The 25725-nt window shown below is 55.7% G+C and overlaps 9 protein-coding genes across 9 annotated transcripts; 6 read left to right on the top strand and 3 right to left on the bottom strand.

Annotated features, from left to right (window-relative positions):
• BO86DRAFT_21024 (uncharacterized protein) lies at nt 1-1358 on the top strand (the record flags this gene model as incomplete). Its single annotated transcript, XM_025666833.1, has 1 exon — nt 1-1358. A coding segment is annotated over one exon (1218 nt), but the record flags the coding sequence as incomplete, so codon positions are not given.
• A 6780-nt stretch (nt 1359-8138) lies between these two features.
• BO86DRAFT_21007 (uncharacterized protein) lies at nt 8139-9899 on the top strand. The gene has a single exon (XM_025666829.1). It carries the CDS (start codon nt 8337-8339, stop codon nt 9684-9686), a length of 1350 nt encoding a protein of 449 aa, XP_025522171.1. The 5' UTR covers nt 8139-8336; the 3' UTR covers nt 9687-9899.
• Nucleotides 9900-10448: 549 nt separating this feature from the next.
• On the bottom strand, nt 10449-12652 carry BO86DRAFT_393573 (nuclear export protein Noc3). The gene has a single exon (XM_025673048.1). The coding sequence runs from the start codon at nt 12602-12604 to the stop codon at nt 10523-10525; it is 2082 nt and encodes a 693-aa protein (XP_025522170.1). The 5' UTR covers nt 12605-12652; the 3' UTR covers nt 10449-10522.
• A 157-nt stretch (nt 12653-12809) lies between these two features.
• Nucleotides 12810-14022, top strand: BO86DRAFT_393572 (ribosome biosynthesis protein NIP7). Its single transcript, XM_025673047.1, has 6 exons — nt 12810-12929; nt 13018-13247; nt 13308-13397; nt 13476-13568; nt 13631-13732; nt 13786-14022. The coding sequence occupies exons 1-6, from the start codon at nt 12911-12913 to the stop codon at nt 13807-13809; spliced, it is 558 nt and encodes a 185-aa protein (XP_025522169.1). The 5' UTR covers nt 12810-12910; the 3' UTR covers nt 13810-14022.
• Nucleotides 14023-14320: 298 nt separating this feature from the next.
• Nucleotides 14321-16294, top strand: BO86DRAFT_373192 (DCN1 family protein). The gene is made up of 5 exons (XM_025670372.1): nt 14321-14636; nt 14740-14783; nt 15367-15437; nt 15504-15678; nt 15837-16294. Exons 1-5 carry the CDS (start codon nt 14553-14555, stop codon nt 16270-16272), a joined length of 810 nt encoding a protein of 269 aa, XP_025522168.1. The 5' UTR covers nt 14321-14552; the 3' UTR covers nt 16273-16294.
• Nucleotides 16295-16458: 164 nt separating this feature from the next.
• Nucleotides 16459-18064, bottom strand: BO86DRAFT_20942 (Mpv17/PMP22 family protein). Its single transcript, XM_025666824.1, has 5 exons — nt 17871-18064; nt 17514-17745; nt 17172-17447; nt 16850-17116; nt 16459-16800 (listed from the first exon to the last, which is right to left on the bottom strand). Exons 2-5 carry the CDS (start codon nt 17616-17618, stop codon nt 16744-16746), a joined length of 705 nt encoding a protein of 234 aa, XP_025522167.1. The 5' UTR covers nt 17619-17745; nt 17871-18064; the 3' UTR covers nt 16459-16743.
• Nucleotides 18065-18990: 926 nt separating this feature from the next.
• On the top strand, nt 18991-22107 carry BO86DRAFT_424992 (uncharacterized protein). The gene has a single exon (XM_025675475.1). The coding sequence runs from the start codon at nt 19340-19342 to the stop codon at nt 21974-21976; it is 2637 nt and encodes an 878-aa protein (XP_025522166.1). The 5' UTR covers nt 18991-19339; the 3' UTR covers nt 21977-22107.
• A 324-nt stretch (nt 22108-22431) lies between these two features.
• On the top strand, nt 22432-23945 carry BO86DRAFT_451777 (uncharacterized protein). Its single transcript, XM_025676883.1, has 2 exons — nt 22432-22801; nt 22896-23945. The coding sequence occupies exons 1-2, from the start codon at nt 22569-22571 to the stop codon at nt 23704-23706; spliced, it is 1044 nt and encodes a 347-aa protein (XP_025522165.1). The 5' UTR covers nt 22432-22568; the 3' UTR covers nt 23707-23945.
• On the bottom strand, nt 23885-25439 carry BO86DRAFT_20891 (gamma-glutamylcyclotransferase family protein). Its single transcript, XM_025666816.1, has 3 exons — nt 25395-25439; nt 24394-25317; nt 23885-24336 (listed from the first exon to the last, which is right to left on the bottom strand). The coding sequence occupies exons 2-3, from the start codon at nt 24973-24975 to the stop codon at nt 24280-24282; spliced, it is 639 nt and encodes a 212-aa protein (XP_025522164.1). The 5' UTR covers nt 24976-25317; nt 25395-25439; the 3' UTR covers nt 23885-24279.
• Nucleotides 25440-25725: the final 286 nt, after the last annotated feature.

The following is a 25725-nucleotide window of genomic DNA, read 5'->3' as shown; positions in this document are numbered from 1 at the left end:
GAGAGCGCTGCTCCAGAAGTCACAACCGAGAAGTCTCAGGAAGAACCTAAGGAGGCTCCTGTTGTCGAAGAAACTCCCATTGAGGAGACACTTTCCGAGGTGGCTGCAGTAGTTGTTGCTGACGAGCCTAAGGAAGCACCGGTTGTTGAGGAGACCCCGATCGAGAAGACCATCAACGAGGTTGAGCCGACACCTGCAGCAGCTGTCGAGGAGCCTATCGCTGTGCCCGTCCACGAGTCTGTTGAGGAATCTGTCCCCGAGGTCGCCGAAAAGGAAGTTGAAGCTCCCGCCGCGGAAGACTTCATTCCTGCAGTCGTCAAGAAAGATGTTGCCCGCGTGACGGAAAGTGTCGAGGAGCCTGTTGCCGCTGAGCCAACCCCTGAGACTGTTGCACCTGCATCTGCTCCCGAGCCTACTCCGGTCGAGGCGGCTGAGGAACCCCAAGTGCAGGAGGAGGAGCAAATTTCTGAGCGTGTGTCTTTCGCCGAGATTGAAGGCAAGGAGGTGCAAGCCCCCATCAATGGTGTCATCAACACGCAGACGGCTGCCCAAGAGGAAGTCACCGACGCTGCTAGCGCCGTCAAGGACGATACTCCTGCCGAGCCGGCTTCTTTGCAGTCGGAGGAAGTCAGCAGAGAAATCGTGCCTGAGGATTCCGTCGCTTCTGAACCTGTTGCTGAGGCGGCTACGGAGCAAGAGTCCCCCAAGGACAGTCTTCTGACACCCGAGATCATTGCCGCCGGCGCTGCCGCCGCCGTTGCTGCCGGAACTGCTGCCGCCGTTGGAGCCGCTTCGGTTTCTCACAAGGAGCCTGAGGCTGCTTCACCTGCTGAGACCAAATCACAGGAACCCCAGCCCGAGAACAAGGACAAGGCCGTCAACGTTGTGCCTGGAACCTGGCCCACTGAGGGTAAGAGCTCTCTGGCGACGAGTAAGCAGCTCGGAACTGACCCTGATGCAGCGCACGCCGGTGACGACGCCGCCAAATCGACCCGCGAGCCCACCGCCGAATCGTCATCGAACGCTGCCGACAAGGCCGTGGCCACCAAGGGCGATGAGAACCCTCGCTCACAGAGTCAAAATCGGTCAGTCACCGCTGTTTCTCTGAATCATAAGAAGCATGACAGCTGGTTGAAGACTATCTTACGCGCTGTGTTTACCAATTTCTTTGGAGCAATCTTTTCTCCCTTCCGCCGTCGCGGAGGGAACAACCAATAGATGTGTCTCCTGGGGATGCTGATTTCAATGAAGCCCTTTCCTTGGGAAGAGTGGAGATTTGTCCAGAGTTTTGCTGCTTACGTTTGTTTATTGCCAACGCTAATGTGAATCAGGAGTCTGTTCTTGATGACCGTTTTTGCTGCCCCCTTGCTCGCATTTGTTTGGCACGCATATACCCGCTGAGTTGTTCGAATTTCTTGATGCGAACCTGCGCCGCTCATTTCTATCACTCGAATCGATTCCCCTGTATTTGATATCTTCGATGGTTTTCTAGGACGAGTATGTTTATTCTAGTGTTATTTTACTCTGCTATTGTTCGAGTGTTTTTGAAGTGTTTAATGGTGATGGCAATGCGAGACTGTCGATTCCGTGGCAGTGCAGTTGCAGTGGCTTTTCGCATACCGTTTATGATTTGCAGTTTGTGCACAGTTCCGACGCAGATTATTGTTTACCCCATAGCATATAATGATGTCCTATGATTGATGATAATGAGATTACTGGTTCAATGACTTGTTTGTCTTGGTGTCTCTTAATATCATAGAATGATACATTGATTTACACTGAGATGGGAGTAAGAATCCAACCATAGTAGTCGGAGAACGGGCATGATCAAACCCCATCATGATGGTTCTGCACAACCAGTGTCGAGTAGTAGAAAGGTCTTTCCGTATGACTTGTAGCCGACGATTAGGGTTCCTAATCACCCTCGTACTTCCGTCCGCACGAATGGATGCAAATGTCCCAGCAGAATATGCATATCTCCAAACCTCATCTCCTCTCCATCTGGCGCTCTTAAGGATCTAGTTATCTGGCCCATCCCGGCTCAAATGCGCATAATACCTATTGTAGCGTACTGTTCGTAGGGAATCCCATCCCGTAGCAGCGACGGGAACCCTTTCCGTCCCTCTAGCAAGAAGGAAGCCGAGGAGACAACCTTGAACGACATCATTCGGCTCGATGGTTCTTGGGGGGAGTTTCTTCTGGGGAAGTCTTGTTTTTGCTCTGATCTTTTGCTCGGTTGGTGGTTGCTGGGCTGGGCTGGGCTGGGCTGGATTTTCGAGTTTGAGGTTTTGGTGGAGGGAGTGTGGTCAGAGGTGACTTTTAGGGGGGGATGGGTGTCGTAATAGCAGCAGCAAGTGTGGCACTATCAGCATCGGATCTGTCAAGTAAGCTAGCTGGCACATTGATAGGGACGGGGAGGGTATTGTATGGTTGTCGAGGTTTGTTCTATCTAATTGAGTCGGATTCTTGGAACCCAAGGATTGAAATCTTTATAGCAGGGCTCGTCTCGTTGCTCATGGTGTTCAAGATAGAGAGGATGAGAAATGATCTCGTCGTTTGGTCGGCCGTGTTCGTGCTGGTGGTGGTATGTTGCGGTAAGTTCTAGATCTCCTTTGGGATTTTGTGGAGAAGGAGCGTAGTAGCCTTTCCCTTTTCTCTCCATTCCTTTTTTCTGAGTAGTGCTTGCTTCTCTAATGTGCAGTTTAATCTGGAAGGTCAAACGGTTCCTCTCACTTGGGTTGGTGATATCAGGATTCGAAGCTAGGCTTCGATTTCTCGCTCTTCTCAACCATCCCCTTCCGTGTGAATAGGGATTGTAGTTGGAGGTGCAAGTTTGTTTATGTTAGTTGTTTGTACTGCAAGATGGATAGCTTGTTTGTAAAGTCCTCATGAGTGTCTTGTCATTTGATAGCCTTCCATCCAGAAGCCTCTAGTTTGAGATTATCAAGCTTTGAGTTCCAGGCGGGTTAGTATATGAAGGGCAGAATTGATCTACTCAGGAAGGCAGACGCATCGCCCAGATTATGTAGTGTGCTGTATCCACTGTCCTCGGAACTAGTATGTGGGGGGTGTTAGCTGTTTCTGCTCTCTACTACCTGGGATATTCTTTTCCTTTGGTGGCCTATGTCAGATGTTTCTCTCGAATTCTCGCGGGAATGCACCCAGTACCACATGTCGAAGACCATAGTGCTATTTCTTCAGGATAGAACGAGGATACCAGCTCGACTTGCTGCATCTGCTGGGGATAGATGGCGACTCTTTCTCTATCTTCGTCTTCTGGGGAGAATAATGGAACTGTGGGTAGTGATTGGTCACGCATTGGTTCTTCGGAATCTGCAATCTGCAATATGGCAAATCTGGTTGGTGCGTGGACAATCTGAGGTACTGAGGATGGTAGTATAGAGCGTTCCCTTATATTCAGCTCCTCTGCACAAAAGGGCCCAGTTTCTTCAGCCATGCTGTGTGCCTGGAGATTCTGACAGTGCCGTGGTTCTAGCATTCGACATTCTATAGTATTTTGATCTCACGGTGTGATGCTATCTGGGTTAAACTGGTAGTTAAGTGTATAGTGCTGTATATAACACTAAGGCCGATGAACCTGACTTTCCCTAATAACAGGTTTCAACTGAGAATCCGAAGCAATTCTTAGAGGACTGTTTTCTTTGATCTTGCAGCAAGCGTTTTAAAGCTTATGCTGAATGTCCTCTAAATCTGAGACTGCATTCTATTTCTCTTCATCATCGATACTCTTACTTCTACTCTTTATCCCCTTAGAGAGACAAGAAAGTATGTTTATGAACGTGTCAACCGGCTTGCTCCAGTATCAACAAGCCCTGATATCCTACACTGCCCGGTTAATGCCATAATGTAGAGAAATGAAGCTGTAAACGCCACCCAAAGACGCGATCATCCGCCCCCAGGAACAAGGTTATAGGGTCCTCCGTAGAGAAAGTAAAGTCGAATCCTGGCGAAGCTATTCACAACAGCCCTGGTCAACCACACACGCGACATCTGGCTTCCTCTCCACTCTGTGTTATCCATTCACTCAGTCAGTCTTGACTCTCACGGCTTTTGATCTCCTTCTCGCCCTCCCCTCTTTTTCTATTTCATCCATCAAAAGTCTTCTTTTCTTCTGGTTCTTGTTTAAACAACTTCTTATCCTGAACAACCATCCACATCCTTGATCCTATCCACATCCTTGATCCTATCCGCATCCTTGATCCTATCCACATCCACATCCACATCCTCATCCAACCTCACTTCCTCTATATGAAAGGTAAGTTATCGTCGTTCTTTCTATCACTTGTTCTTTGTGAGATGAAGATGAGAGAACCAAACCTGTACTGAAGAGTATCGATCTTAATATCGAGGGGTGTTCCAAACACTGACTCCCTGTGTGGTGTTTCGATATCGGAAGGCCCTTCGTACACAGACGAACTGACTGTGGTGTTTCTCGCGATAGACAGTTATCCTCCACATACTCATCCATCGCTTCCAGGCTCAACTTCTGCTTGATGCGGCAGAGGAAGGTTTGTGATCCTCACTTCTTATATTTTATCTCGCGAGCCTGTCCCAGCCAGACCCAACAGTAAGACTTGATGCTAACATGATCGATCGTCGTCCCTAGGCTCTGGGAAGCAGTCCTCTCTGTCAACTGCAGAACATAACATCAGGATACTGTTGCGTGAACCAGGTAGCAAAATCGAACGTTGTTACCCTGTTGTGATAAAGACGCGTCCTTGTGCGAACCCACGTAAGTTCATCATCCGTCTTGTCTGTTTCATCAAACACCACAGTAAGAGGACTGGCCGATGAGTGACTAACAGCCCTTTAGACCTTGCCCATCTGTGCCTCCAGCACAGCGATCGCCGTCCATGGCGCCTCTAGACGGCAATGCGTGGGCGATCAAAGCAGCCCGTGAACAAGAACGCCTGCAGCAGGTGCAGCAGCAACTGCAGAAAGAGAACAAAACTCAAAGACCCGAGACGCGGTTCTCCAAAGGTACGTTCGTTCGTTCATTTGTTGCTGCACAATGCACAAACTGACAGCCGACCAACCGTATAGAAACCACTTCCACCACCACCACCTCCACAAAGCGCTCGTCTCTGGGGTCGTCGAGGAAACCTGGTAGCTTCGTGAGAAGTAGTGGCTATGCTGAGATAGATGCCGCTCTCATGCGGAGCAGAAACCGGGTCGGCATCTCGGATGAGACGCCCGCGACTTCGGTGTATAGCGTTGCATATGATGATGACGATGATGACGAGCCGAGCATCCCCCAGGTGAAACAGACGTATACGGAGGTAGCAGCGCGACCCCAGGCGAAGCGGTCCTTCACGCAACCCGAGGGAGCCACGCCCAAGACGAAACGCTCCTTCACCGCGCCCGAAATAATCATCACCCCCAAGCCGACAAAACGATCGTTCACCGACCCCATCCGCCGGTTCAAGAAGGACAAGCGGCCCAAGGATGTCCCCAGGGGAGACCCCGGCCCCGAGCACAGCTACTGGGAGCCGGACGAGAAGCCGACCTTCCTGCAGGCCCTGCGGTCGAAGCTCTCGTTCAAGGACCTGCCCCTGCTCGGCCACAAGCCCCCCGTCGACACCTCGCTCTGGATCCGCGCCGAGGACTACCTGGACGCGGTCGACCCGGGCTGGCGCAAGGACATCCAAAAGGGTCTGCTGAAGAAGCACGGCATCTTCGTCTCGGAGCCCCCCAAGCAGCCCATCCCCGTCAACCCCAAGTATCCGGAGGCCACCGTCTGGCGGCCCCCTAAATACCCCAAGAACCATAAGCCCTGCACCTGGGTCGGCCCGCCCCCGGAAGATGACTCCACCGAGGCGCTGCCGCAGTCGGCTGGGGAGTGTAAGGAGGATAGCAGCAGCACGGCGGTGGGTGATCCTGCGCAGGACACTGTTGTTGGTGGTGATAAGCAGTGTGAGGCCCCGCTTGTGGTTGACGAGGCGAGCGAGCAGCCCCGCGTGCAGATGCCGCCGAGACTGCAGCACAAGACCGGCAATGTTGCGCAGTATAAGCCGCTCGTCATCGATAGGGTGACGGATGTGTCCGCTCACCAGTCTGGCTTGCTCGGTACTGATGAGCAGGGACCCGGGAAGTCGACGGGGTATACATATACACCACTTGTCATCGGTCGATCGAGAGCTGGGTCCGCTCACTCTTCCAACTCGTCGACGTCCACCATCAGGGGACCAACATCTACCGTCAAGAAAACTGAGCCCATCAAGTCCATCCAAAACACACCACTCGTCCCTGATGGACCGAAAGAAATCTCACAACGCCACGCCGACAAGGCGGAGAGCACCAAGCCCCAGCGGTCCGAGGACAACAAGCCCGAGGACAAGCCACTCGCAATCGACAGCTCAAAGAGCGTCTCCGTCAACGACTGCAGCGACAGTACTGGATCGACAGCCCCCCAACCTCCATGCCCAAAGTCTGAATACAAACCGCTTGTGGTCGACGGATCCGAGGGCGTGCCCAGCACCCGCGGTAACATCGAGTCGTCAGCAACGAAAAAAGATCATGCGCAGCAGCCCCGTGCCAGAAACCCGACATACGACGCATCGATCCTCAAAGAGTTGCAGGGCTATCAGTTCCCAACGATCCTGAACCCGGGACAGACGTACTCGCCGTCCATCTACGCCTCGCGTCCCGCATCGTCGGTGTTCAACTTGGATCTTCGAGACATCCAACTCCCACCGCCAGGGTTTACTGATCCTGAGGAGAAGGAGTGTCGCCGGGCTCCAACCCGATACAGCGTGCTGAATCCGTACGCGACACTTGTGGAGGACCCCTCGATGCGCGCGCCGGAGGTCGTCCCCGCCGCGAAGTCGAACCCGAACCCGAACCCGTACCCCATCCAGACGAGCTATAACCCCCATGGAGGAGGAGGACCTGTCCCCGATGGCAGCAAGATACAGACCACCAGCCGCGGGGGTAATGCGCCTGCGCCGCCGGACCCCCAGTACCAGAACACGGCGTCGCTGGAGTGCAAGCTGACGACGCACATCACGGAGCTGCACTACCATGTGGACAAGACGGCCAGCCGGCTGAGCAAGTCGTTCGAGGACAGCAAGAACTGGCACCTGGACCGGATCACGAAGCAGGTCGACGAGATGTCGGACATCGCGCGGCTGATCAACGCCAAGACCATCGCCCAGGAGGAGACGCTGAACCAGACCCAGCGCATGATGAAGGATATCCGGTCCCAGGTGGCGGCTGTCCGGCAGGATGTGCAGAGCATGGAAGGTAGACTGACGGCTCTGGTGCGGGAAGAGGTGTCCAAGCTCGCCCAGGGGATCCAGAGTCTCAAGGCCGCCGGTCCCCATCACCCAATCCAGGAAGAGTCTCGTACTGCAGTGCTGCAGGGCCCGGAGGATGTCAGAAGCAGTTTTGTTAGTTCGCAGAAGCGAGGCTCCGTGCGGCAGCGAGCACGGCTGAGCGGGAAGGGCATGCTGGAGTTGAAGCTCACCAACGTGTTGGATAACCTGGAGCGTGCCAATCTCAGCAGCAGCAGCAGCAGACAGACAACGTTGACATCGACGACGACGACGAGTCCCACGGCGACAACAAACCCCACCACCCCAGCAGCTGAGAAAGTTCCGCCGCAGGGTGGGAGTGAAATTCCGCCGGATTCCGCAGCGGACCCGCCTGTCTCTAGGAAGAACAGTGAATGCGCTGCTGAGGGCCGTGTTGAGCAGGCTGTGGTGTCGACACCTGATACAGAGCAGGCTGCGTTGCACTCACTTGCCCACGACAACATTTCACTTTCTAACACCACTGTGCAGTCTGGCACTATTGCGCGTGCGAAGGAATCTGCGTCTGAGAACCGTGTTAGCCCGTGTGAGGTGTTGACATCTAAGAGATATCAACCTGATATTCCCTCACCGGCCCACGACGCAACCTTACCCTTTACCACCCCTCTTCATTCTACCACTACTACCCGTCCTGAAAAATCCACTTCTGAGAGCCGTGTTAAGCCGGGCGAGGTGTGGACATCGAACAAATATCAGTTTGATATTCCCTCACCTGGCCAGGATACAAACTCACCCTCCACCACCCCCCTTCAGCCTACCACCACTACATATCCCACAACCACCGTTCAGTCTACCACCAGTCATCCTCAAACACTCACTTCTGGAAACCGTGTTGCAGAGTGTGAGGTATCGACACCTAACAAAGATCAACCTGAGCTCCCCTCACCCACTCAGCAAGAAGCCTCACCCTCCAGCAACACCGCTCAGTCGACCCCGAGCACTCGGTCCAAGAAATCCGTGAACTTCGCCGACTACCCCAACTTGGACCCTGCGATAGCTGCGACGATGAGGGTCCCCGACCTCAAAGAGGTATGGGGCTACGTGCGTCCGCGCAAGCCCAGCAAGACCCAAGCGAAAGCGGAGGCAGCGGCGCCAATCGAACCCCTTCCTGAGTTAAAGACAAAAGCTCAGCTCAAGCCTCGCTATGAGCTGGAACACAAACCTCAGAAGCACAAGCCCCATCCCCTCAATCTGAGGAATGTCAATCCGTCCAGCCAGACTGGCACAGAGGTCCAGCATCCTCATCACCGCCAGAACGGGGACGAAAAGCGCCCACGCACTCCTCACACCCCCGGTGGCCAGACCAAAACCGAACCTGCAGCCGCGAAGGAGCCTCCTGCCAAACCGTCTCCAGAAGCCCCATACAGCGATCCCCGACAGGTTCCCGAGGACATGCGCACCGCGTTGGACCGCCATTTCATCCGCGCCATCGAGGCCACCGGCCCGTCTACACCCTGGGAGGAAGTCATAAAGACCGAGACCGCGAAGCTGATCGCCTCCAAGCCCAGCATACCCAGCAACCACCACTACATTCTGGATCTGGATCTGTACGGCCACGAGGAGGTCGACGAGAACAGTCCGATCGCGCGCCACTACGGCTCCCAGTGGGCGACCAAGAAGTACCACCGCTTCATGAACGGGCCCGAGCGCCGGTCCAGGCCCGACCCCCGCCAGAAGCAGAATCTGGGCAAGGCGGCCAAGGTGCTGGATTTTGAGTACCGGGAGGATGTGAAGGGGTTCATGTCGAGGAAGAGTACGTCGACCCTGTCGAAGAAGAGCGTGGTCTCGAGCTTGTCGAAGAAGAGCATGCCGAGTCTGTCGAAGAAGAGCATCTCGAATCTGAGCACCAAGAGTGCCAATACTGCCTCGAACAAGCAGGCGACCGCGTCAGCCGGCTCGAGCATCAAGAGCACGAACGAACAAGCAACTGTATCGTCGCCCAGCGCCAGCGTCCAACCCGCCATCAGCACTCCCACTACCACGACCGCGGCTAGACCATCGCACCTCCCCCGCCCCACAGCCACCGTCCAGACCATCGTCACAAACATCAACACCGTCGAGTCGAACGCAAAGCAGCAGCAGCAGCAGCAGCAGCAGGAGAAGGAGGAGGAGGCTACAGCCCGCGCCCGCAAGCCCAGCCCGACCACCCCTACCACCCCTACCCCTACTACCCCACGCACCCCCGGAACCACCACCACCACGCACACCACCACCCCAAATCCACCAAAGCGCGCGACACAACCTACATCACGAACATCCCCACCCCCACCGGTGGCTTCACGCGCATGGAGATCGCGCAGGACGTGCCCCCGCGCCCGGACTGGCACGACCGCGAACGCCAGGACATCGCGCTGACCTTCCGCGGCTTCGTCGACCCGGACATCAAGTCGGACGTCATCCCGGACTACTACCCGGGGATGTTCGATCACGACCCCTACGCCCGGATCGTCGCCCCGCCGCCCCCGCCGCGCGTGGACTCGTTGCCGCTGCCCGCCGATCTGCCTCCCTACCTCAAGGCGTACCACGATAAGCTGCCCGCCGCGCCGGACGCGCCGGCCGTGCAGTATACGCGCGGCTCCCGGCACCGGGATGCCTCCATCTACGTGCCGGAGGAGGATGAGGTGGTTTGATCGGGTAGGTTTGGTCTTTGCTTGACTTGCGTGGCGGTTTCGCTGACTGAGGGAGGTGGCAGGTTCAAACAAAAGAAAATAGAAAAAAATTGAAAATTGAAAACCCGTTGGTTTCTTTTTGTTTTTCTTTTGTGGGCTTGGGTTTGTATTTCTTATGGAGTGTATTTTCTTGAGGGTTGTATTTCTTATGGGTTGTATATCTTATGGGTTGCTTGGATGAACGATGAGACGAAAATGAGATATGAATGATGGGATGGGATGAATTGGGAAATTGCCAGGCGTTCGGGAAAAGTCATGGTTGGGTTGGGTTGGGGTTCGGGAGGATGCACGGGTTTTTCTTCTGCTGTTTCATGGCATGTAAACCGGGATGATGCAAGCTATTGTTATAGCTTCGCTGAAATGAAAATGACTTTACTGCCTCAAAAGTAGTATGGACATTACGTACAGACGGTGACCTTCCTTTTAGGGAGTAGTACACACCTTACAACTGGCATCCACCGTTGAATTATCAAAAGGTATTTTTACACACTCGCTGAGAGAAAACAGATACGCAACAGACAATCAATTCCTGGTCACAATCATCTTCTCGATGTCCAACGCCGCATCCCGGATCTGGGGACAGTAGTGGTTGCGCAGCAGCTCGCCCTCCCACACCGTGCCCGCGAACACGTTGGTGGTCTCGATGTCCGCGGCGAACGGGTTGAACACGCCGTCCCCGCGGCGCTCCTCGCTGTGCCAGAGCGAGGCGATGCGGCGCGCGTTGTGCCGCGCCACCTGGTTCATGAGCGCGAGCGTCGCGATCGCCGACTTCTCCGGCAGCTGCAGCGAGGAGGTCATCAGCCGCTTGGCGAACCCGCCCAGGCGCACGGGCGGCGGGTTGCCGTGCGCCCGCGAGATGAGCGTGGAGTGGAGGCAGCGGAGGAGCAGGACGGTCGGCGTCTGGAAGTTGACCTTCTTGCGGGAGCGCGGGGCGCTTTGGCGTGCCGCGTGGGAGTCTGGGTCCGGCAGCCGCAGCGACTTGTCCGGGTTGTATTCCACGTCCGGGTTGATGGAGAGCGTGTACAGCGAGCGGTACAGGTGCCGGACGAAGTAGCTCAGGTCCAGGTGCAGGTTGGCCGCCGCTTTGCTGGCGTCCTGCCCTTCCAGCAGCGCGAACGCCGTGACCGTGCACAGCAAGGCTTCGCGGTGTGCGTCCCGCGTGCTGGTCTGCGCGTTACTGTGGTCCTCGTCCTCGGCCTCCTCGGCGTGGTTCTCTTCCTCGTCGCGATCGGCGTGCGCGATCAGCTCCTTCAGCGCCTCCAGCAGATCACCGAAGAAGTCCTGGTTGATCAGGTGGGCGTATTTGGCCAGACCCTCGAGGACGGGGCCCATGAGGGTGGGGATGCGGAGCTTCAAGATGCGGAAGTAGACGCCAAAGACCAGCTTGAGGGTCTCGGCTTGGTTCTTGTCGCGCTCCTCATGCGACACCAGCGCGTCCGCCTCCTTCATGTCCTTCTCGACCGCCTTTCGCTCCTTCTGCACCTTGCGCTCCTTCTTGGTGCGGAACTCCCGTTTCTGCTTGGGCTTCTTGCCTCCGAAGTTGTCCTCTTCGGGCTCGCGCTCGATCCGGTCCCGGGAGGCCTTGTGCGCGAATTCCGACAGCAGCCGCAGGCTGAGGAACGTGTCCAGCACACTTTCGTGGACGCGGAACTCCTTCGCCTTCATCAGCTTGGAGAGCAGGCGAACGGCCTCCAGCGACACCACGCCATCCTCGTCCTTTTGGAAAACATCCTCCAAAGTTTCACGGCACTTGACGAAATCCGCGTCGACCTGTCTCCGGGCCAGCCGATTGATGAGGATCTTCAGCAACTCGGTGCGGAAGTTGAAGTGCGGGACGGAAAGCAGCAGGTTGCACGCGCAGTTGATCGCGATCGTCTTCAGGCCCGCATCGACGGGGGCGGCGTCTCGTTTTTGCGGCTTGGTGATCTCGACCAGCTTTCCGATGTAATGCTTGTAGTTGGAGAGGAGGGACTGCTCGTAGCTGCGGAGTTTGCGCACTTCCTTGGAGATCTTGCCGGTCATGTCTTGGTCGGTGAGCGGGCGGATGCGGTACCCGGGGATGACATCCTTGTATACTGCGGCTTGCGAGGCGAGGGCGAGCTTCTGGATAGCAACGTGCTTGCTGGGGTCCACCATCTCGGCCATCGTCTTGAACAATGGGATGTGCTCCTCCGGATCTTCGTTGATTAACGTAGCCAGCCTGGCGATCTCTTCCTTCGCCTGGATGATCTGCACCTTCAGAGGGATCTTGGGCGCTTCTTCCTTCACTTCCTCCTCGTCGTCCTCGTCCTCGTCCGCGCCCGTATCGTCCATCCCCTCGTCCTCATCGTCGTCTGTCCCGAGAAAGCTGTCGGACTCCTCCGCTTCGATCTCAGGCTCCTCCATGGTCTGGAAGCCCTCCGCCGTCTTGATGGGCAATCGGGTGCGCTCCTTGTCCTTCTTGCTGGATTTGCGGGGTCGGCGCTCATAGTCTTGTTCGAGGTCCCATTCAGCGGCATGGCTGTAGAAGTCGCCAATAGGGGCGCCAGAAGGTCGCGAGGAGGCATTTTCGTCGTCGCCGGGGGGACTCACCCGTCTGCGTTTCGTGGTGCGTCCAGGAGCCATTTTGATGTCGGTGACTGGTGTTTTCCCTTGGGGGGGGGGGAATCTTTTTGCGGGATTGGACTGTCCGAAACTTTTTTTCCCTCTTCCTGGTGCCAAGACATGGGCAGTGAAAAAGGTACCGTCCCTCCCACCGCCTTCCCCGTCGGGTTCCACCGCCTAGAATTTTTGTTTCCGCGGAGCTTTTTTGACTTCAAGATTGCTCTTTTTTTGATAACCTCTCCCCAAGCACATTTTCGTTTGGAATTCGTCCCGTATCTATTTTTGGTTCTTTGAGTACGCAGTGTCGTACTTCGATCACATTTCATCATGCGTCAACTCACTGAAGGTTAGTCTTGCCTGGGGAATCTTCTGCTGCAGCGAGCGCAATTGTTGCAGACCATTCGAGCACCGAATCGCTGACTCCGCGACTCTAGAGGAGACGAAGACGCTCTTTGAGAAGCTCAGTGCCTACTGTGGACGGTCCATCTCGAATCTGATCACGGCCGGCTCCGAAGACAACGACCGCTATGTGTTCCGCATGATCGGCAGCCGCATCTACTACGTCCCGCTGTCCCTGGCCAACCTGGCGACCTCCATTCCTCGCGATTGCTTGCTGTCGATGGGCACTGCGATTGGCAAGCTGACCAAGACCGGAAAGATGAGAGTAAGGGCATACCGGGTGCAAGGGTGGGCCGTGTGGTGCCGAATGACTGACTTTGTGTAGCTCCACATCACTGCGCTGGACGTGATCTCCCCCCACGCGCGGTTCAAGGTCTGGATCAAGCCGAACGGTGTCGCCCCGTTCTTGTACGGAGTAAGTTCTCGTGGCGTTGCCGCGCAGATGTGCCGCTGGACAGGTTTTATTACGAGCTCATGCTGATTCCTCTGCCAGGGAAACGTTGTCAAGGCGCACGTCGGAAGATGGTCCGATGACTGCCCGGAGCATGCTGGAGTGGTTGTGCTCGACCAGAACGACACACCCTTGGTAAGGATGCTTTCGTCACCCGTCCAGCTCTGGTCGCAATGGTTGCTGATCCATTGATGTAGGGATTCGGAGTCACGGCTCGGTCCACCGCCGAGGCACGGAAACTCGAGCCCACGGCGATTGTCGTCTTCCGTCAGGCAGATTGCGGAGAGTATCTGAGAGAGGTGAGCTTGCGTTCCCGCGGGAGAGACGGGCCGACTGCTGACCCGTTGCACAGGAAGATACTCTTTTCACGACCTAGAGAAAAGTGTTGCATACGCGGAATCGATCATGGGGTTATTTTCATAGATACCTTGGGATTCTCGCAGGAGTTTTGGAGTCGTTTTCCTTTTATGGTTGTTTTGTCTAGAAAAGTCTTTATCCTGATGTCTAGCCTTGTACTATGTCTGACGCATGAGGTAATATTGTTGGCATCATCTGATCCTGCCTATCATCCCGGTCTTCAGAATTGGAGTAGTGCTGCATTCCACTATTGCAGCTTTGGCTGAAGTAGTTCTCCATATCAGATGTGTAGAAAGTGCATGTACCGGATTGTATGTATAAGTCTGTCGTGCTCACAATTGGTTATGTGAACTATAGGGAATGAAGTGAATGACTAGACTATAGTGGCGATGGCTGCTGCCCTGATCAACCCCTTCACTGCGAGAGATCCGATATCCGAACCAGCAGCATCCGATGCGGGGCACGTGCACGGGCAGCGCAGCGGAAACCACCGCTCAATTCGGCCGCTCTCTCTCCCCCATCGAGAACAGAACAAATCAAGAACTGCAATACTCAGCTGGAAGTGTTCGCCATCGCAAAGTTGATGTTTGTCCACTCGCCCCGACATCTGTGACCTTGCTACACCCATCACACAATCCCAGACGTGCATGGCCTCCATCCTAATCATCTGAGCTTTCCGCGCGCGCACGCAGAGTTTCCCCCGCCATCAACCTTCGATCCGGCAAGCCACCCCCACCAGACACCACCATCATCACCATCATTATGCCGCCCTACTCGAGTCTGCAGAAGCAGCAAATAGCACAATTTATCAACTTCACGCAAGCGAAGGACACAGCGGCTGCCAAGGTAATTTCGACCGATGTCTCTGATTATGGTTCCCCCGATCCCTGAAAGGTGGGCATCACGTGCGTGGGATGTGTGGCTAACCCGTGCTTTGGGATGAGTATAGTTCTTGAAAGCGGCACGATGGGATCTTGAAGAAGCTATCAATACGTAGGTGCCTGCCTTTTTCTTGTGGGAGACGATCTTCCTCTCGCTTCTGGGATGTTTTGTGCAGCATTATCATTGATGATCTGGGTCCATCGTGCCTGGTTGTGGCTTCATGGGTGCTAGGCCGCGGTACTTTTCTTTTGGTGTTCTCAGAGTCAGTATGGCTTGCGGTACATCGGTCTTTCTCTCGACTCTACTCAGGCGGACCAGCTCGTGGAACTCAGTGGTCATGATGGCGGTAGCTTGGCAGCTCGCCATGAGTCGTTCAGTAGTTAAGCGCAAGGCATCAGCCAGCCGGCCATACGATCTGGTCCAGAGCAGTCTACCTCGCCAGATAGAAAGCTTAGCCTCGGGTGCTTGCTCTTCACTGAAGAAGCGAACAGACTCAAAGCAAGTCAAGCATGGGTGGACATCGTTGCTGTGGACATCGCCCATCGACTTCTGCCGTGTGACCAAGCTACAGGCCCAATATGATACACTGGAGAACAACCACCGGCCTAGCACCACATGAAACCCTCTCCAAACCTCTCCAAACCTCTCCAACCTTCTTACAGACCACCCATCAAACTAACCCCCGAAAACACAGATACTTCCAAAGCCCCTCCGGCGCGGGAGCCAGCACAAGCGCAATCAACAAAATCTTCGACAGCTACCGAGGTAACGCCCCCCCCCTTCAGCCCCAAAAGCCCTCCACCGGTCCACCCCCAAAACTAACTCCACCAGACTCGCCCGAAGACTCCCCGGACGCCATCGGCATCGAAGGCGTAATGCGGTACCTAGGCGACATCTCCGTGCAACTCGACGAAGTCACGTGCCTGGCCATCGCGGAGCTCGTCAAATCCCCGACGATGGGCGAATTCACGCGCGAGGGGTTTCTGACCGGTTGGCGCGCGATTGGGTACGGTCCCTATCCCTTTCCCCTTCCCTGTTCCTTTCCCAGTCCCTTTTCCCCGTTCCCCCGTTCCCCAGTCGCCAGTCCCCAGTCTCCAGTCCACCGTCCCCTTTGCCCCCCACCCATAAAAAGAAAGACATTACTAACGAGGGAAAAAAAAAAAGAGCCGACACCCTCCCGAAAATGACCGCGCACGCCGCCGAGCTCCGCGCGCGGCTGCCGATCCAACCGGACCTCTTCCGGCGGGTGTACCGGTACACGTTCCCGCTGTGCCGGATGCAAGGGCAGCGGAACTTGCAGTTCGACATCGCGGCGGAGCAGTGGCGGCTGTTCTTCACGGCGGATCACGGCGGCGTGGCGTGGCGGTCAGCGGCCACGCCGTGGCTGGACTGGTGGCTGGAGTTTCTCGAGGGGCGCGGCCGGCGGCCCGTCAACAAGGATCTGTGGGAGCAGATCGAGGTGTTTATGCGCAAGACGGGCGAGGATGCGGCGATGGGGTGGTGGAGTGTGGATGGGGCGTGGCCGGGGTTGATTGATGAGTTTGTGGAGTTTGTGCGCGAGAGGCGGAAGGCTGGCGGGGGGGAGATGGAGGTTGAGTAGTTTTGTCGGCGGGGTGTTGTAGTAGGCAGGGAACAAGGGGGGTTCGGGGGGTTGTGGTAGATATGCATGGTGAGATGAATGGACTTCTTATCGTCTTAATGTGGAGTTTTGTAGGGTGGGGGTGGTTGATCGGGGTGATTACGGCTATAAGGGATACTAATCCAGCTGTACAGGGCTAGAGGACAAGCTTAAGGTATGGCGTTTCATTTGCGTTCAAATGGCGATATACTACGTAAATATGGCTCATCACAGCAGGATAGACACTCGTCGCCACGCCAGGGCCATGAGCGGGACATATCACAGATTAAACGTCATTCGGGGCGGGGGCATAGACTGGGTGGTATAGATAGATGGCATAGGTGGAAAGGGAGATGGTCGTTGGCTAGGCTCAGTCGTCATGGGTATATTGGCCGCATTGCCCTCAATCGACCAGCGATGGTCATGGGGGTTGGAATCTCATATGTACAGTGTTTACCGGTAGTCGCCCTTGTCGTACTCGCTGCCGGGCCCACGACGCTGGTCGTAACGCTGCTTTGCGGTTAGCACTGTTCCAACCACGTCCCGACAGGAGACTCACCTTCCGGAGCGCTTCGAGGCGCTTCTTCTTCGTGTGGGTGTTGACGTAGGTTCCAATGACGAACCCGACGATGTTGAAGAACGGCACCCAGGTGTGCTCCGGCAGGAACTTCTGCGCAAAGGCCAGCGCGATGGGCGAGGTCACCCAGCTGACCTTCATGACGGGCATGAAGCCCGCCCGCACGGTGGCGCGGACCTGGTGGATGGTGCGCGCGCCGGCAATGACCGCCATGCTGGTCAGGTACACGGCGTTTTGGACGGGGGAGACCTGTGGGTCGAGTCAGCGAGTGGAACACCCCTCATGCAGCGCGTGCGACACTTACGAGCAAGTTGCTGGCCAGGATCTGCAGCACCTTAGCCTTCAGGCTCGTCCGGCCAGCGAACACCTTCTGGAGGATGCCGATCAGGAAGTGGCCCAGCGGGGCGCTGATGAACATGCCGTACAGCACCATCTTGGGCACGCGCGGGCTGAGGTAGTGGCCGTTCTTGCTGACGTCGTGCGCAATCCACGACGCCAGGATCTCCTGCAGACCGGAGAGCACGCCGGACGTCAACATCTTGGTGCGCAGGGGGTTTTGCTGCAGTTGGCGGAGGTAGAGCTAGAGTCGGCCGAGAGGGAGCCAGTTAGCCAAAGCTGTCAGTATCAACGCCCGAGACCAACGTACGTTGAGATAACCCCCGCCAGTCAGTCGCTCGCCGACTTTGTGCACCAATTCTTTTGTGTCTTTCCGCAGGGAGGTGACGGCCTCATCTTGGAATTTGGCGGACATGGCTGCTGTTGATGGATGGAGGGAAGGAGATTAAGCGCGCGATCTAGATGGTGTGGGTAGATGAACGATCGGAGATCCGAGATAACGACGGTGACGGCAATTGCGGAGAGATAGTAGGGAAGACAGTCTAGAATGATCGCAGGAGCTGTAAGTAAAAGAAAACCATTCAGGGTTGCAATGGATAGTAGAAGCAACGGAGGGTTGCGGATGGAATAAGGTGTGGTGAGTGAGTGGGTATGTTGGGGGACAGACTTGGGGGGAGGGGGGGGGGGAAATCGGCAGGCAAATGGTCGGATGGGCGTCCCGCGCGCAAGAGAGGGTCGGACCAGGGGTGGGTTTGTTTATCGGCTGAAGTGGAGATGGAGGAGGAGGAGGAGGAGGAGGAAGAGGGAAAGACGAGGAGGCTGGAAGCCGATGGATGGTTCAAGGGCTGGTAATCATCAGTGCTTACCGAGGTTACAACTCCAATCGATTGGAACCAGCACACGCCTGTCAATTGCTTGTACGGTCACAGTGGAAACACCCGCGGGGAAAATGAAGTAGTGGAGGTAGAAGAAAACCCGAATTCTTAAGGGAAAGCAGCGAAAAGACAACAATTAAAAACAAGTCAGCTTCAAGCTAGAAGAGGACGAGGGCGAGGGCGAGGCGAGGCGAGGAGAGGGCGAAATCGGAAGAGGAGAGAGAGTCTCAGTGGGAACTGGGAAGGTCAAACCGGCCACGAGGTCGGCAGATGGACCTCGCGTCAACTTTATACCTGTTTGAGTAGGTAAGGTACAGTACGGTAAGTTAACTAAGATCAGCTCAGCTCGGTAGGGATTCCGCCGCTGTCCTTCGGTCACCTCCGACTCAGTAACTCCCGTGGTTACTCAACCACAACACTAACTGCCGTTCTGTATCTACTCAACATATGCAATGAAGATGTTCTGTTCATCTTCAGCTTCGTTGCAGCCAGAAAAATGGCTGGAGAAGCATCTTGAATCTTGCACGGTCTTCGTCAGACCTCTCAGGTGCAGTAACAGCAGGATGAGCTCGGAAAACCCAGCCTATTTCGGGTAAGTACAGCAGTTCGGATGTTGACTGGAGGTGATAACTACCACCGGCAGAGCTGTCTTGCTCCTAGATACTATATCTGTACGTCAACCCCTCGAACCCGTCGTGCAAGAAACTCAGGCTCATTTGCTAACAGACATATAGGTAAATGTAACTAAGTCCAATGCCAAAGGTTTTCTAGAGAAGAATTCAGTACATCTTCTTTGTATTTTAAAATCGATAGCCAGTGCATTGGTCAAGTGCAGTCTACCACTGTAGTACTGTGTTTCGTCCATCGGAGAACTAGGGCTTTCTGCAACTATGTAAACTCCTTCTCAGGCTGCGCTTCTCTGGGTGCTTGCACTCTCTCCTTTGCGCTCAGGTCAGCCAGGGCGACATTAGGCCCATCCCAACAAAACAAATGGTCGCCCCCGACGATTCCCACCTGCCCGGACGCAACGTTGCGTTCACTGGTGAACACGAGCGTGTTCTAGCTGGCGATTTTGTTGAATCCTGTTCTCTGCTTCCTGTCTCCCCTCCGTGTTCATACACCCGTGCTTCTTGTTCTTTGCTATCTAGCGTTCCCATATCACGGAATAGATATACTCCAGTTGGCTATCCAGTCTGATAGAGGCGGTTTACACGTCTCCTCCATCCTGTAAGGCCTTCTATCACGTTTTCGCACAACAGAAATGGAAAACCTTTCTGCGAGCAAGTCCAATGAAAAGCCGGACTCCTCGGCCAACATGGACACCTCTCCAGAGATCCCGGCAGCACTATCTGGCCATAATCCATCTCATCCCGCAGATACTCGACATGATCAAGAGTCTGAGCTCCATGTCTCGGTAGAAGAAGTTGAATCTGTTGAGTCCAACCGCGTGGGTAGCGCTGAGAGAGTCATCGAGCATAGCCCCGAACAACAAGCCGCAGAGCACACCCATGTCTCCGCCGCTGAGCCGTCCGAGCTTGAAGAGACCGACCCTCTCCAAACTCAGCGACCATGGACTGGCCGTGACTTCGAGACAAGCTTGCACTTTGCAGAGCGTGTCACAGGTTGTCCTCGTTCTTTGTCGTCAAGGTACTGTCCCGTCCACACCAAACTTCTACCGCCTACAACAAGCGGCCACATCCAGACTGACGAAACATCCAGCTCTATCAGAGGAACAGCAAAGCCGTTGTTCGAACGAGACTCAGTTCCTTCGCCCAGCCCCGCAACCCACAGCACCGCGAGAGCCGAACTCCCATCCACCGCGGGCAGCCACAGTCGCGCCAACGGCGTCGATCGAAGAGCGATCGCCCGAGTCCTCCTCGCGCGTGTCGACCGGCACCGGGACCCGATATTCTATGGGCCGGTGAACCGGGCCGTGGAAGACGATCGTCCGTGGGGGCTACGCTCGTGCAAGCATGGCCGAATGGAGCGGGTGCCCCTCGTGGATCCGCACGAAGTGTGTGACCGTTGCGGGCGCAGACCGGCGCTCGGCTGGCTCTATCAGTGTGCCGTGGACGAGCCCGGCTTCGGGGACCCCAATGGTACCAGAGACGGTGAGGTGCAGAGTCCATGGATGGTCGCCGCCATCAAGGCTGGGAAGTACACCGATGCGCAGAAGGAACAGCTCCTCGAGCAGAAGCTAACTGTCTTCCGTCGGGCGTACGAGGAGAGAGTCGCTTACAACCTGCGTTTGTCTGGAGTCCCCGTCTTCTTTCAGATGCACAGGGCGGAGGAGGAGCAGAACACCGATTCCGATGACGATGGGCCTCATGTTCAGATGATTGAAGATGTGCAGAAGAGCTGTAGCTCGGATGCTAACAGTGCTTCATCCACTACCCAGGCGGCGGGCGTGCAGCAGGGACCGGGACATGGCGATCATGACAACGATGAGGCCGGGCGAGTGAAGCATATCGAGGATATTCAGTACAATGCCCGTCGCAGGTCAGACTCCACTCCTCAAAGCACTCTTCCCACCCAGGTTGGAAACTCTGACACTTCCGCTCCCCCACTGCGGCCTATCCCACCCTGCAAGTGGCGGGCCTGCCATCGTTGCGTACCTGCACACATGGAACGGGCATGGGCAAGCATCAACGCAGTATGTAGACCCGAATTCCCGATCCCGGATGCCTACAACTTGAGCGAGCGAGTGGTCGTGAACGCTGTGTTTGTCTCCAACCTAGGACAGCGACCCAACCCATCCCCCGCTCCTCCCCCGGTGCCCCGATACTATGGAGGCGAGTCGCAATCCGCACAACATGCCGTGACGAGCTATCGTGGCGTCGCACGCTTATCGTCTTACCTCACAACCGCAGCCACCGGATCAACCTCTCAGGGCTCCTCTTCTGCCTCGAGAGTGACAAGCCCTGCGTCCCGGTCGACCGTGGATCTCCCGTCATACATGTCGACATCGACCGGTGATGCGTCCAGGTCAGCTTCCCAAGCTACTAGTACGTACACCTCTTCATCCACAAAGGACCCCGACAACCGAACTACATCCATTCTCCCCACTTACCCGTTGGCCGGAAACAACAATCCATCACATTCCACCCACAATCTACCCCCGCCACCATCCACCCCCAACCACGCCCTCTCCTCATCCACCACCGGCCCCCCCTCATATCCAGTCACAGCCACTACCAGCCAAGTCCACGCGCCCTCCTCCCACCCCGCGAACAGAGAATTCTACCCACCCCCGGCCAACCGACTGCAGCGCGCGCGCGCCAGATTGCAGACCATCCTCGAACCCCTCGGACGCAGCCTGACGCCCTCACCCGTGGATTATTCCGCTGAAGCTTCCTCCGCCTGGCGAAATATCGGGATGGAAATGCGTACGAGACTCCGTGCGAAGCGATATGGGCGGTTCTTGTGGCAGCGTTACAGGAACGTGCAGCCCCTGCTCTGCCCGCGCGGCCCGCGCGGCCCCTGTCCCTTCCCCATGGCCCCCGGGTACCTCATGGCTGCGGACCCCGATGAGGTCAGAGAGGAGCGCGAGCTGTTCCGGTTTGGGCAGATGGTGGAGCGGGAGCGCTGCATTAATTCGGGGCTTCATGTCTGGGAGGATGTTATGCCTGTGGTTCAGGAGGTGGGGGATTGGGTGGAGGGAGTTGAGGGGGAGGAGGGGGCCACGATTGGGGGAGAGACGAGTGAGGACGAGATGAGTGAGGAGGAAGTCAGCGAGGAGGAGAAAGCTCAGGAAGAGGCAAATGAGGATAAGGGTAAGGGCAAGGGGAAACTGGAGCATGTTGACAAGGGGGACGATTGCTACCAGGGAAATAGTGACTCGGAGGACTCAGTTGGCTCGCATGAGTCGGATTTTGTGGACCCAATCTTGATACCGTGATGGGTGAAGAGTGCCTGAAGTGACTTCTCCATGAGGTGAGGTGAGCTACAGGGAAACTGTCTCCACTACTGTGCCGTGGTCGCTGAATTGGTTTGTCATGCTGTTGCTGGGACGTTGAGCTCGGTGTTGAAGTGGGGGGGGGGGAGGTGTGGTCGGGTAACATTTCACATGTTGTGCTGTAAGAGTACTTGGAGATCTACGGAAAATTTAGTGAGAATTGAATGAAATGACCCGCAGGTGTTGTCGCCAGAGCTACATGGTGATAGTAATAAGATATTGAAGTAAAGGAAAGGTCAACAGTAGTGTATCAATTAGCGAACTAAACCACTATCTGGTAAGGTCCATCCGAGTGTAGTAACTGAATGGGGCAGGCAGGATAGTTATCTAATCTCATCAACCTCCATCACAAAATGACCCGCGGTTCAACTCCATCGACCTTCCCATTCCGAGCCAATTCCGAACCTCGGCACGCGCGCCAAGCACCGACGGCTGATCAGATGCAGATGACCGCCTGGTCTATATAGTCCCAATCCGCCCGTCCGAGTTTCGTGGTGTCTGCTTGCAATGAGTGACGCAGGATACAGCAGACACTATGGCAGACCCCGACGTTAGAACTGAGCCAGCTCCGAATGAGCGCGCACCATCATCATCATCATCACCACCACAAGATGAGGGGAAATCGCCGACCTCAGATCCAACGCGGGGATCCTCACCACCACCACAGCCCAAACCAACACCACACTCAGCTTCCTCTCTCCTCCATGCTCGTCGTCAGCTGCTGGCAGCCCTTCGAGCAACCGATACCACCATCGAGCGACTGGACAAGTACGTCCCTCCTCCCCAGAACACAAGCCACGCTCCACCACCACCACCACCACCACCACCACTCCCCAACCGTACAGTCTACTAACGACCACAGACTCACCACCACAGCAGCCGGCACCGAACGCGTCCTCGCCGTAACAGGCTACCTCTCGCACGCGCTGCACCATCTCCTCGCCTCAGCGCCCTGGCTCGCCCTCCAAACCCGCCTAAGCCTCCTCGCCCGACTCCGCCGCCAGCAGCGCCATCTCGCCCAACCCTCGCCCTCCAAACTTGGCTCCCCTCTACCACCACCACCCTCTCCCACAACCCCCAACCCGAAACCCCCATTACTAGCCCTCTCCGCCCTCATGTCCGAAACCCGATACACCCTGCGCCTCCTCGGCCTCCTCCCCCTCTGGACCTGGGGCACCGCAACCCTGCGCTCCCCGCCCAAAGACCGAACACTCTACATCCTGACCCTCCTCCAGGTTTTGGTCAATATCATCTACCAAATCCTCGAGAACGGAAGCTACCTCGCCGCGAAGGGCATCCTGAGCCGCCGCTTCATCGACCGGTGGGGCGGCATCGTGCAGTGGGATCTGTGGAGCACGCGCGCGTGGTTCGGGCATATCTTCTTGCAGTTCTTTGTGCTGGCGCGGGAGCGGAGGCTTCGGTTGCGGCGGGAGAAGCAGAAGGAGGGACTCGATGAGGGGGGAGGGGCAGCGGATGCAGATGCACATGCACATGCAAAGGAGATCCGCGCGTGGCGGAAGAGTCTCGTGAACAATGTGTGTTGGGCGCCGTTGTGCTTGCATTGGTGCTTCGAGAAGGGGATTGGGTTCCCGGAGCAGTTGACCGGGTTGGTGAGTTTTATGGCGGGCGCGTGGGAGGTTTGGGATTCGTGGGGGGGTACTGCTACTAAGTAATCTGAGTCTAGATGGTCGGGGTAGAGTCTTACACGTTCTCTTCTCGCTTTGCTACGGATTAGACCATAGAAGTCATGGATATGCGTATTCATTGAGTTGGTCATGCTAGATGCCTAAATACAGGATCCAAGCTAACACACCAAATACCAAATCCAATTTCCAGCTAGAGCTAGATGCTCGGTTCTTGTGGCCTCGAAAGCGGATAGATCATGAGACAAAGGAAAAAAAGTGCAAGCAACCTTGAAAACTCCTGAATGCCCGTCATGTCGTGTCCTGTGATAAGAATCATGTGTCGCTAAGAATCAGCAGTCGTCAGGTCGTGCCAATGTCGTTATCATCATCGGAAGTGTCATCACATCGTGAGTGCGCATCAAGTCGTCATCGTATCGTAAATGAGTATCAAACGCCATGCAAAGTCACACTGGGATAAGAGATGGGTCGCAGACCGGAGATAGAAATGTTAACTAAAAGATGCGGAAGTTCTCTCGGAAAGACTCCGTCTCAGACCAGGAGTCATGCACGCATCAATGAAGTTGCACCTGATAGCGGCACACGAAAGCCCGGAGTTTGAGTCTAAAGGCGGAACAGCGGGTCGATGGTCTCCTCCGAGACAAGCTCGCCGGGACGTCTCTGTAGCCCACCGAGATCAGCAAGAATCGCACCACAGGGAATCAACGGCCAACTTACGAAACTGTCGTAATACGACGAGCGCAGGAACATGTCGACGGGCCAGTCGGTGACCCCCTTCCAGTGCATCCCCTCCAAGCTGCCGGTCCAGACCAAGGCGGACACGATCAGAGCGTAGGTCACCTCGACCCAGCGGTCGGCCACGCCGGAGCCTTCTTCGATGATGACCGCCTCGATCTCGATCAGACAGGCGTCCATCCCGCTGTTCTCACCGCGCACCATGGCGACCGCGTCCTCGTGGTCAATCGCAAACACCACCATGCCCTCGACGATGTCGTCATCCTGTCCGGTGAACACCATGATCGGCTCGCCGTTGGGGGTCCGCTCGTACAGTCGGTACCCCACCGCGCGGGCCGGCTGCATCCGACGGGCGAACTGGAGACTGTCCGGCTGGTCGCAGTAGGCGCGCAGCACAGTGGGCAGCTTGAGGCAGCCGTAGACGAAGAAGACGTGCTGGTCCTCGTCCGCCAGGAGCTGGTGCAGCTGGGCTATGTTCAGCTGGTTGTGATAGGCCACTTTGTAATTGTCCGGGTACCAGTGGAGACATTCCATGTTGCGGACGGTGCTGGGTCGACGGCTCATGTTGGGTTGCTCATGCGCAGGAACAGGGTTTCAGAGATAGGGATAGAGATACAAAGATACTGGGGAAAGTCGGTGGGATGAAGGAAGGTGAGGATGTGAAGTTGGATGAAGAGCCATCGTGTTACCAGATGAGACACTATGAGTACCTATGATGTCGTCGCTTAGTCGGCGACGCTGAGATAGACCCGCATGGCTGTAGGCAGCGCTCTCACTGTGTGCGTGCGCCGGTGAAGTCCTTCTTGATGCTATACTGGAGCGCTGGGCTGATACATTCACCGGACCACGTGACTCCGTCACGCACTGGACTTGGAAAACAGTCATAAGGCCTTATTGACAAGAGGGCTAGTGAGACCGTTAGCTATGATTCTGTTCTTCCTTGTGCTTGCTTCATTTCATGACTCGTTCTTTTGCTAACTTACCGGCAGCAGAAGTATTGGTGGAGTTGCTATGAACTCCGAACAATCATTCTGCATGATATTCTCAGGAAATTGTGAGCACGGCTTGAGAACAACTTGTCACAGAGTCAGATCAAGCAATCAATGAGGAGTGTTCTTGCTTTGCCACTAGATGGAAATCAGCTTGTTTAGCTTTGACCAGAGGCTATCTTGGTGATCAATCGCCATGATGCCTAAGGCCACGTCTTCTTATTGCCTGAGGCATCGACACGGCAGCTCCATGACACCTGAATGTCAATGTCAAAGCCAAAAGAAAAGACCAGATCGACCGCTTCAAACACTAGCCAGTCTTCAG

Source organism: Aspergillus japonicus (genome assembly GCF_003184785.1).
Source record: "Aspergillus japonicus CBS 114.51 unplaced genomic scaffold BO86scaffold_108, whole genome shotgun sequence".
Classification (NCBI taxonomy): domain Eukaryota; kingdom Fungi; phylum Ascomycota; class Eurotiomycetes; order Eurotiales; family Aspergillaceae; genus Aspergillus; species Aspergillus japonicus.
Note: the sequence above shows the minus strand (reverse complement) of the source record. Positions and strands in the feature narration are given on the sequence as shown.

Coding starts and splice junctions, on each gene's coding strand:
- BO86DRAFT_21007 (XM_025666829.1), top strand. CDS start 8,337: ATGAGGGTCCCCGACCTCAAAGAGGTATGGGGCTACGTGCGTCCGCGC.
- BO86DRAFT_393573 (XM_025673048.1), bottom strand. CDS start 12,604: ATGGCTCCTGGACGCACCACGAAACGCAGACGGGTGAGTCCCCCCGGC.
- BO86DRAFT_393572 (XM_025673047.1), top strand. Junction 13,248..13,307: donor CCAAGACCGGAAAGATGAGA/GTAAGGGCATAC, acceptor GACTTTGTGTAG/CTCCACATCACTGCGCTGGA. Junction 13,569..13,630: donor ACCAGAACGACACACCCTTG/GTAAGGATGCTT, acceptor CCATTGATGTAG/GGATTCGGAGTCACGGCTCG.
- BO86DRAFT_373192 (XM_025670372.1), top strand. CDS start 14,553: ATGCCGCCCTACTCGAGTCTGCAGAAGCAGCAAATAGCACAATTTATC. Junction 15,438..15,503: donor AATCTTCGACAGCTACCGAG/GTAACGCCCCCC, acceptor TAACTCCACCAG/ACTCGCCCGAAGACTCCCCG. Junction 15,679..15,836: donor ACCGGTTGGCGCGCGATTGG/GTACGGTCCCTA, acceptor AAAAAAAAAAAG/AGCCGACACCCTCCCGAAAA.
- BO86DRAFT_20942 (XM_025666824.1), bottom strand. CDS start 17,618: ATGTCCGCCAAATTCCAAGATGAGGCCGTCACCTCCCTGCGGAAAGAC. Junction 17,448..17,513: donor CTGGCGGGGGTTATCTCAAC/GTACGTTGGTCT, acceptor GGCCGACTCTAG/CTCTACCTCCGCCAACTGCA. Junction 16,801..16,849: donor GCCTCGAAGCGCTCCGGAAG/GTGAGTCTCCTG, acceptor ACCGCAAAGCAG/CGTTACGACCAGCGTCGTGG.
- BO86DRAFT_424992 (XM_025675475.1), top strand. CDS start 19,340: ATGGAAAACCTTTCTGCGAGCAAGTCCAATGAAAAGCCGGACTCCTCG.
- BO86DRAFT_451777 (XM_025676883.1), top strand. CDS start 22,569: ATGGCAGACCCCGACGTTAGAACTGAGCCAGCTCCGAATGAGCGCGCA. Junction 22,802..22,895: donor ACCATCGAGCGACTGGACAA/GTACGTCCCTCC, acceptor TAACGACCACAG/ACTCACCACCACAGCAGCCG.
- BO86DRAFT_20891 (XM_025666816.1), bottom strand. CDS start 24,975: ATGAGCCGTCGACCCAGCACCGTCCGCAACATGGAATGTCTCCACTGG. Junction 24,337..24,393: donor CGTCGTATTACGACAGTTTC/GTAAGTTGGCCG, acceptor GGTGGGCTACAG/AGACGTCCCGGCGAGCTTGT.